The sequence below is a fragment of the Oncorhynchus masou genome, chromosome 3 (genome assembly GCF_036934945.1).
Source record: "Oncorhynchus masou masou isolate Uvic2021 chromosome 3, UVic_Omas_1.1, whole genome shotgun sequence".
Classification (NCBI taxonomy): domain Eukaryota; kingdom Metazoa; phylum Chordata; class Actinopteri; order Salmoniformes; family Salmonidae; genus Oncorhynchus; species Oncorhynchus masou.
In genome coordinates this window covers 11,129,116-11,139,817 of record NC_088214.1, presented here as the reverse complement: position 1 = coordinate 11,139,817, position 10,702 = coordinate 11,129,116, and the positions used below count along the sequence as shown (strand labels likewise).

Here is a 10,702-nt window from a genome sequence, read left to right as displayed (position 1 = left end):
GAACAGCCAATCAGAGAACTATTATTCAAAGTAGTCCAGGGCAATTATCCAATAAGTGATGCTTATGGGAGGAGTCGATGGGAGGAAAGGCTGTTTTTTCTTCTTCTCCGTGTGAATTTCCGGCAGACTAGACGCTGTGTTGCATATTGCTGCCTTTCTCAGGTCGGAGTGCAAACTGCACATTTTGGTCAACAAAAATGGAAAAGGGGAATGGGAAAATCCTAAATTGCACCATCATCTAAGCCTGCACTTATACACTATCTTCAAAAACCCACCCCTCCATACCATACTACTACGGTTGACAACTCCGTTGTGTCGTCCTCCCAAAAGAACCTTGATCCTGGACAACACCCTGTCGTTCTCAACCAACATCATGGCGGTGGCCCGTTCCTGTAGGTTCATGCTCTACAACATCCGCAGAGTACGACCCTGCCTCACACAGGAAGCGGCGCAGGTCCTAATCCAGGCACTTGTCATCTCCCGTCTGGATTACTGCAACTCGCTGTTGGCTGGGCTCCCTGCCTGTGCCATTAAACCCCTACAACTCATCCAGAACGCCGCAGCCCGTCTGGTGTTCAACCTTCCCAAGTTCTCTCACGTCACCCCGCTCCTCCGCTCTCTCCACTGGCTTCCAGTTGAAGCTTGCATCCGCTACAAGACCATGGTGCTTGCCTACGGAGCTGTGAGGGGAATGGCACCGCAGTACCTCCAGGCTCTGATCAGGCCCTACACCCAAGCAAGGGCACTGGCCTTCCCGCTCAGCCCAGTCAAAACTGGAGGATGGAACCCCTATTTTCAAAACGCGCCTGTTAAATGTAAATGTAAATGTACTAGGCCCTAAACGATCCTACACCAAGCCATCGGCCTGGGAGGATGGAACCCCTATTTTCAAAACTTCCTGTAGCCATTCTGCACTAAAAATCTTTCACACCTAAATATTTATCTGCTATCACATCTATCTTCTGTGATTTCCACTCCATCAGTGCAGTGCAATTCATCACCATCGCTATAAACGCAAGAAATCCAACCTTACTAAAACTCATCTGCTTTGCACCTCTCTCTTCAGGCCTACTTACTGGGGGCTCCCAGTCAAATCACTCACCCTTGGGTCAAGGTCAGGTCATTTGACCTCACTCATCCAACCACTCGGGTCATGTGACAATGTTGATGCCCATTCTGTGTTCTTTTTTTTCTTTTCTTCACTGCCTCAGCATAGGACACTTTTTGCCCCATTCCAACTCTGGCAATCTCAACATGTCTCTCTCTCACAGGGCACTTCGGATCCCCAGCTGCATGGGCGCCCCCACAGTTAACATATGCCCTCCTGCACAATTCTCACATCGTGGGATCTCCCTTCTACACACTGCTGCAACATGTCTGAATCCTTGGCACCTAAAGCACCGTAACGGGTTTGGAACATAGGCCCTTGCAGAATAGCAAATATAACCTAACCTGGCCATATCAGGTAGAAACTCTGTGTAAAAGCTCAACAAGACAGACAGGGTATTCTCAGTTTTGGCATTGGCACAGAGTGTGCATCTCACCAAATGGCGGGCATCACAAACACTAGGAATATTATTTTTCATTTGATCTACATTCAACACTACCCCACTGATCACCCCTTTGAGTGGTGCCCTGCTCCGGAAAGCAAAGCACGGTACAGGTTGAGGCCCGAGACGCGTGACGCAACGCGCTCGCTTCCTCTGGTTGGAGGATGCACAAAAATCAAAATAATTCCACTTCTCGAATCTTTCATAGATTTAACCATTCCAAGTGTGTCCTTTACCCAGCTTGACACAATGTATGGGTCGGCCAAAAAGCAGGAATCTACTCTTTCCAAACATATCACTCCTACCGTCCAAATTAATCTCCGTAGGATTCTCAGGGAAAACGTTGGAAGTCTCCACTACACCTCTCGCCACAAGTAGACCCACTTCATCCTTGTCTGGCTCAACTTCAGAGAGCTCACCACTGCCAACGACTCCATTTCGAGATCCTCAAGGTTCTCAAGAGAGCAAGTAGACCTATAGGTAAGTTTACTTGGTTTATACTCAGGAGGAGGTTTGTACTCAGGAGATGAAGGTATGTACTCAGTAGATGAAGGTATGTACTCAGGAGAAGAAGGTATGTACTCAGGAGACAAAGGTATGTACTGAGTAGACAAAGGTATGTACTCAGGAGACAAAGGTATGTACTCAGGAGACGAAGGTATGTACTCAGTAGACAAAGGTATGTACTGAGTAGACGAAGGTATGTACTCAGGAGACGAAGGTATGTACTCAGGAGACGAAGGTATGTACTGAGTAGATGAAGGTTGCATTTGTTTTGGAACCGGGCTGCCTCCGGGTCGTGAGCCAGGTGCCCCGTTCAAAGCCCATGGTGATGTCGGCTCAAAACAAAAGTGACATAAATAAGCACGTGGAGTAACAAATAGGATTCTGTGTTTTCACGTGCAAATGTGATTGCTTTTTAGAAAATGCTTTATCTTACTTCCCAATGAAAACTACTTAGAAAATTCAAACATTTATTTGACAGAAAAGAGATGTTGTATGTTTCTAGACGATGCACCATGCCGCCTTGTGGATAACATGACAGAGCCGCACAGCTTACTGTTCCATTTGAGAAGGGAGTTCCTCCCTCACCACTTTAGCCCGGTCACGGACCAGTGCCCTGTGGCTCAGCATAATGGAATCCACACAATGTTTTCTATTGACACAAGCGGAGCAGAGTGATGGGGTTTTGCCAGAGGTAACGGAGGGTGCATCCAAAGATGGGTCTACTTATACAGTGCCTTGCAAAAGTATTCATCCCCCTTGGCATCTTTCCTATTTTGCTGCATTACAACCTGTAATTTAAATGTATTTTTTATTTGGATTTCATGTCATGGATATACACAAAATAGTCCAAATTGGTGAAGTGAAATGAAAAAAATTACTTGCTTCAAAATATTCTAAAAAGTAAAAAAACGAAAAATTTGTGTGTGCATATGTATTCACCCCCGTTGTTATGAAGCCCCTAAATAAGATCTGGTGCAACCAATTACCTTCAGAAGTCACATAATTAGTTAAATAAAGTCCACCCGTGTGCAATCTAAGTGTCACATGATCTCAGTATATATACACCTATTCTGAAAGGCACCCAAGTGTGCAACACCACTAAGCAAGTGGCACCATGAAGACCAAGGAGCTCTCCAAACATGTCAGGAACAAAGTTGTGGAGAAGTACAGATCAGGGTTGGGCTATAAAAAAATATCAGAAACTTTAAACATCCCACGGAGCACCATTAAATCCATTATTAAAAAATGGAAAGAATATGGCACCACAACAAACCTGCCAAAAGAGGGCCGCCCACCAACACTCATGAACCAGGCAAGGAGGGCTTTAATCAGAGAGGAAACAAAAAGACAGAGGATAACTCTGAAGGAACTGCAAAGCTCTACAGCAGAGATTGGAGTATGTATCAATAGGACCACTTTAAGCCGTATACTCCACAGAGCTGGGCTTTACGGAAGAGTGGCCAGAAAAAAAGCCATTGCTTAAAGAAAAAAGTAAGCAAACACTTTTGGTGTTCGCCAAAAGGCATGTGGGAGACTCACCAAACATATGTAAGGTACTCCGGTCAAACCCAACACCTCTGATCACCCCGAGAACATCATCCCCACAGTTAAGCATGGTGGTAGCAGTGTAACAGTATAACTTTAGACCGTCCCCTCGCCCATACCCGGGCGCGAACCAGGGACCCTCTGCACACATCAAGAACAGTCACCCACGAAGCATCGTTATCCATCGCTCCACAAAAGCAGCGGCCCTTGCAGAGCAAGGGGAACCACTACTTCAAGGTCTCACCGCAAGTGACGTCACCGATTGAAACGCTATTTAGCGCACACCACCGCTAACTAGCTAGCTATTTCACATCCGTTACAGCAGCGTCATGCTGTGGGGATGTTTTTCATTGGCAGGGACTGTGAAACTAGTCAGAATTGAAGGAATGATGGATAGTGCTAAATACAGGGAAATTCTTGAGGGAAACCTGTTTCAGTCTTCCAGAGATTTGAGACTGGGACAAAGGTTCACCTTCCAGCAGGAAAGTGACCCAAAGCATACTGCTAAAGCAACACTTGTGGTTTAAGGGCAAACATTTAAATGTCTTGGAATGGCCTAGTCAAAGCCCAGACCTCAAACCAATTGAGAATCTGTGGTATGACTTAAATATTGCTGTACACCAGCGGAACCCATCCAACTTGAAGGAGCTGGAGCAATTTTGCCTTGAAGAGTGGGCAACAATCCCAGTGGCTAGATGTGCCAAGCTTATGGAGACATACCCTAAGAGACTTGCAACTGTAATTGCTGCAAAAGGTGGCTCTACAAAGTATTGACTTTGGGGGGTGAATAGTTTTGCACCCCCAAGTTCTGTTTTTTTATTTTTTTATTTCTTGTTTGTTTCACAATAAAAATTATTTTGCATCTTCAAAGTGGTAGACATGTTGTGTAAATCAAATGATACAACCCCCCCACCAAAATCAATTTTAATTCCAGATTGTAAGTCAACAAAATAGGAAAAATGCCAATGGGGTTGAATACTTTTGCAAGTCAATGTACTTGGTTTTCAAATAGAGGAATCTAGAACTGTTTTTGTTTTCACGTTCTGCTGGTAAAAGCTACATAATGAAATTGGTAGTGTACATCCACAACATTAGAGGGACAGTTTTCCAATGACATCATCAATTCTATTCTGACTATTCATCTCACAAATGTTTGTTTTTTCTTATTGGAACCTGGTCTATGCCTTACTTTTTAAAACTACATATTTGCAATACTTCTAGATATGAGGTGTTTCTGCACAGAGAATACAATCGTTCACACTGGATATTTATTTATATACAGTATGTACAAATGAACAACAACAACTACATCAATTAAGGAGTCTTTACTGAACTCTCAACCTCTAACAATCTCATTATACCATTTTACATTTGAACAGACATTGTATTCAGTTTTAGCCCAGGTGCAATGACAAAGGGTAGAATATACATCATATACATCAGTTTAACTTGGATAAAATGAAAATATATCGGTATGTGCAATGAGGGCACTAGATAGCATCCAGTAATACTGCTTACACCAACGGTAGACCTATGTACATGCCTGCAATATCTGTTAGCAGAAGAGTATGCATTGTTAGAGAGAAATGGGGAGATACTATGAAAGTACTATCATAACAATACTGTGTTCTTCTGCTTTCATTGACAAAAATATATATAATCAGTTAACAGTCATGACACATGTCGTTTTGAAATATTCAATCCAACACAACCCTGTTGGTATTGTAACATCATAATGGGGGAAAAAAAGTTTTAAAAAACACAAGATGTCAGCATGTATCGAAACAGTTAATTATCACTACAACAATGCAGGGTTAGGTAAGCACTTAGGTTGTAGGATAGGAGGGGCTCAGCCAGCACTGACTGTCATGTTAATTATCACTACAACAATGCAGGGTTAGGTAAGCACTTAGGTTGTAGGATAGGAGGGGCTCAGCCAGCACTGACCGTCATGGACAGATCATTTGTCCATCACTTTGAGGACAGGAACACAGTCCTCTGTCCAAGAGTTTGTCCTCATGAATGTCCCATTTAGCCTACAAAGGATTCTACACAGAATGTGGGACAGCTGGGTGTACACATCAGGGATTTGCACATCAGATTCAGTGGAGGCTGGTGAGGGGAGAACGGCTCATAAAAACGGCTGGAATGGAGTAAATGGAATGGTATCAAAAACATGGTTTTCATGTGTTTGATACAATTCTATTCTATCCATTACAGTCTATTTCAGCCATTATTATGAGCCGTCCTCGCCTCAGCAGCCTCAACTGATTCAGGTGATCTTAGTCTATCTTGATAATGGCTGGTTAGTTCGGCAGGTTTGAGCTGCACTGAAGTGGAGTGGATGAGCTGTGTGGCATGCATGCTTTGTCAAGCAGAGCTCTCAGTTAACGACACTGACTACTGGTTGATCTTTATTCGGGCGGGGCAGGATGAGAAACTGCGTAGAACACACACACACACACACACACACACACACACACACACACACACACACACACACACACACACAATGACTGGAGGTGCCCCTGATGAGAGCTGGTCCAGATTAGTCACAGTTCTGAAGAATGGCTCCATCCTAATGTGCTTGTTGGAAGTCCTTCTTCCTGTGGGGTTGGTTTCCCAAGATGTGGTCAATCTCTGTGGCAATGCCTGCTGTCATCTTTGGAATGACCTAGAATACATGAAGAAGAGAAACAATACCATTGCTTCAGTCAGTTGTTATGTTGGTAGTAGTAGTTAGTTAGTAACTACAGCACAATAGGCATCCATAATTGTAAATAACCAGTGTAGAGAAATCGTTGTCAGTGTCCCAAATTTATGCCTAAACCTTGCACCTTTAGCCTCGCCAGCCAGCCTGATCTGTGGACAATCTCTCATGGTCCAAACACACCAAGACAGTTGTGAAGACTATCATTACATGTGAAGACTGTTCATTTATCAAATCAATTCTCTGTCATTTAATTATGTGATTAAACTAATCATGTAACTTTAATTAACTAGGAAGCCGGAGCACCACGGGAAATGTTTAAAGGGTGTTTATTTCACGAATATAACTCTTCAGATATTTTCCCTCACTTATTAATGTATTATGACTTCATCAGGCATATTCTGAATGTAGCAAACCCTTGGATATCTGCACGAACCCTAACATAGAACATGAATCAGCGATATACAAATTGGCTTAATTATTTATTTACTATGTAACTTACTCACAGAATTACATAAACACACACACACACACATAGGTCATACATAGGTTACTGACATGATATAAATATCTCTAGTGGGCTGATATGATGGCTTGGTAGACAAAGGCAAGGGGGTGGGGACAGTTCGAGAGCGGGAAACAGTTGATAACTACACTTATGAAATGCTAATACTTTTAACATGAACAGCCCCTCATTCGAAAATAAATTGCGATTTACATATTTACATATGTATGCCTTTGTTGTCCCTCTCTGATCACCAGTCTGTCTGCTGGATAGTCAGACAACAGAAAGCCTCTGGTTTGTCCACCAGAGATCAAAGTCTGTTGTAGTTGTTATAATGGATACATCAGAGTACCATTTAGAAATGTTCTTAAATCGGATGCATTTACCAGACTAAAGTATTTAAACAGCTGCAGCCTGAATAATTGGTTTTAAGTTTGTAGATTTCTTCACCATTTCAGCATGGGAATGACCTCCACGTTCTCTCGTCTTGTGCTTTGGTAGAGTTGTAGTTTGAACCACTTCATACACCAGCTTCACCTAGCATGTTTTGGTCTATAGAGTGATAGCCATTCCAACGGGGGGACATCGGTCCCGGCCTTATCGACAACAGCAAGATCAGGGAGGCTCACGAGGCTACTGCATCTAAGATGATTTGATAGGTACTGTATAAGACATGTGGTGTAACTTCGACTTAGCTTATCAGTGAGCAAGTGGAGCTACTATATTGCGTACACCTGTCAAATCCTCTCAGATCTCCACACGTAGTACATAGGGCACAGGCACAGGAGGCTGCTGAGGGGAGGACGGCTCATAATAATGTTTGCAATGGAAAAAAAAATGGAATGGCATCAAACACCTGGAAACCACAAAGTTAAGGATCTTCAGACTAAACACCTCCCTCTGAAACTGGATCCTGGACTTCCAGATGGCCGCCCCCAGGTGCTAAGGGTAGGCAACAACATGTCTGCCACGCTGATCCTAAAAACTGGGACCTCTCAGGGGTGTGCACTTAGTCCACACCTGTACTCCCTGTTCACCCACGACTGCGTGGCCAAACACGACTCCAACAACATCATTAAGTTTGCTGACGACACAACAATCACCGACAACGATAAGACATCCTGTAGGGAGGAGGTCAGAGAACTGGAAGTGTGGTGCCAGGACAACAACCTCTCCCTCAATGTGAGTAAGACAAAGGAGCTGATTGTGAACTACAGGAAAAGGCGGGCCGAACAGGCCCCCATTACCATCAACGGGGGCTGTAGTGGAGCGGGTCGAGAGTTTCAAGTTCCTTGGTGTCCACATCACCAACAATCTATCATGGTCCAAACACACCAAGACAGTTGTGAAGAGGGCATGACAAAACCTTTCCCCCCTCAGGAGACTGAAAAGATTTGGCATGGGTCCCCAGATCCTCAAAAGGTTCTACAGCTGCACCATCGAAAGCATCCTGACCAGTTCCATCACAGCCTGGTATGGCAACTACTCGGCATCTGAGCGTAAGTTGCTACAGAGGGTTGTGCGTACGGCCCAGTATATCACTGGGGCCAAGCTTCCTGCGATCCATGACCTATATAATAGGCAGTGTCAGAGAAAAGCCCATAAAATTGTCAGAGACTCCAGTCACCCAAGTCATAGACTGTTTTCTCTGCTACCGCACGGCAAGCGGTACCGGAGCGTTAAGTCTAGGACCAAAAGGTTCCTTAACAGCCTCTACCCCCCCAAGCCATAAGACTGCTGAACAATTAATCAAATGGCCATCCGGACTATTACATTGACCCCCCCCCCCCCATTTGTTTTGTACACTGCTGCTACTCGCTGTTTATTATCTATGCATAGTCACTTCACCCCAACCTACATGTACAAATTACCTCTAACATGTACCCCCGCGCACTGACTCGGTACCGGTACCCCCTGTATATAGCCTCGTTATTGTTATGTTATTGTGTTACTTTTTAGTATTTTTTACTTTAGTGTATTTGGTAAATATTTTCTTACCTCTTCTTGAACTTTACTGTTGGTTAAGGCCTAGTAAGTAAGAATTTCACGGTGAGGTTTACACTTGTTGTATTCGGCGCATGTGACAAATTAAGTTTGATTTGATTTGATTTGTTTGATGTTTTTGTTATCATTCCACCTATTCCGCTCCAGCCATTAACATGAGCCCATTCTCCCCAATTAAGCTGCCACCAACCTCCTGTGGGCATAGAGTCTCAGGGTCAATTTTGCATTGGGCCTAAAACAGCTTAAAATGTATTCTTCAAGGTAGTCCTTCTTCCCTTAATGAAAAAAGTAAACTATATGAGAGAAGCTCCTTACCTCCATGGCCCTCAGATTCTCTGCAAGCTGGATGGGGTTGGATGTTCCTAGCAGCACTGAGCTCACTCCTTCATTTCTCAGACACCAGGCTGCAGAGAGAGAGAAGGGGAGGTAACAGGGTTGAGTTCATCAGGGCATGCAACGGAAAACATTTTGCAATGGAAAAAGAAAATGTATGTTTGTTATTGGACAAGTCCCTTATGGAGGTAGTCCCTCCATTACTCGTAAAGGGTCGTCTTCCACATCCAGCATGGTTATTTGTCTATTTTTTGGGGTACCTTTGTTTTACCAGGTTAGTCTCATTGAGATGAACAATCTCTTAAAATATCTGGCCAAAATAGCAGCACACAAAGTTGCAGACACATTTATAACATAAAACACAAAGCACTACAGTTTAAAAAATAGACATTTACACATTGAACAGCAGGATGGTTTGGGAAAGTGTGGTGCAACTAGGGTTCAAAACATTGACAGCCCCAACATTTCATTTGGCATCATAGTGTGTAACCCTTCTTTAAAATAAATTATAGGGACGAGCTCCTGTAATTTCAGCACCCTTTGAAGCACGTTCCATGCGTGTGATTGGGTTCCCGAGTGGCGCAGTGGTCTAAGGCACTGCATCTCAGTGCTAGAGGTATTGCTACAGGCCCTGGTTTGATTCCAGGCTGTATCACAACTGGCCATGATTGGGAGTCACATTGGGTGGTGCACAATTGGTCCAGCATTGTTTGGCTGGGGTAGGCTGTCATTGTAAATAAGAATTTGATCCTAACTCACTTGCTCAGTTAAATATAATAAAACAATGAAGTAAGGGACAGAGAACTGGAAAGCTTTTTTCTCTACGGGCCTTAAGGCACAATCAAGTGAACGCAGGGCCTTAAGGCACAATCAAGTGAACGCAGGGCCTTCGGCACAATCAAGTGAACGCAGGGCCTTAAGGCACAATCAAGTGAACGCAGGGCCTTAAGGCACAATCAAGTGAACGCAGGGCCTTAGGCACAATCAAGTGAACGCAGGGCCTTAAGGCACAATCAAGTGAACGCAGGGCCTTAAGGCACAATCAAGTGAACGCAGGGCCTTAGGCACAATCAAGTGAACGCAGGGCCTTAAGGCACAATCAAGTGAACGCAGGATATAGTTTTAATTTGTCTGCTGGACAATGTAGTTACACAAGTTCAATGGGAGCCGTCTCAATACGGCCTTCTGAATAAAACCTACCAATGGTTTAATCTCCGAAGAGCTAAGGAAGACCAGCCCACTCTCATGTAAAGGTTACAGTGATGTGTGAGGGCTTTGGTACACAGGTTCCAGCATATGTAATTATGCCACAGAGGCATACATGTACAATATATCACCAAAATCAATGACAGGCACGAAAGTAGTGGAAACAGGCCACTTTCTCGCTTGGAAAAAAAACAGGACTTGTCACTAAAATAAAAACGCTATTTGAGCCTAAGCTTTGTGAAAACCATCCACTTTGTCTTTTCAGCATTTGTGTTACTGATATCTTACCGATAGCTAATTGTGGCAAAGTGCAGCCCAGCTTTTCAGAGATGGTAGTGAGCT

At 43.8% G+C, this 10,702-nt stretch overlaps 1 protein-coding gene across 2 annotated transcripts in view; it reads right to left on the bottom strand.

The window, feature by feature from the left end:
- Nucleotides 1-4,856: 4,856 nt before the first annotated feature.
- The window catches only part of kcnab1b (potassium voltage-gated channel subfamily A regulatory beta subunit 1b), an 85,184-nt gene continuing 79,338 nt past the window's right edge, over nucleotides 4,857-10,702 (bottom strand). For both annotated transcript variants that reach the window (XM_064930802.1, XM_064930808.1), the window contains 3 exons: nucleotides 10,649-10,702; nucleotides 9,137-9,225; nucleotides 4,857-6,276 (listed from right to left, as the gene is read on the bottom strand). The exon at nucleotides 10,649-10,702 is cut by the window's right edge and continues 67 nt beyond it. In XM_064930802.1, coding sequence (XP_064786874.1) covers nucleotides 6,181-6,276; nucleotides 9,137-9,225; nucleotides 10,649-10,702 — 239 coding nt within the window. In that variant the 3' untranslated portion in view covers nucleotides 4,857-6,180. The remainder of the gene's footprint in view (nucleotides 6,277-9,136; nucleotides 9,226-10,648) is intronic.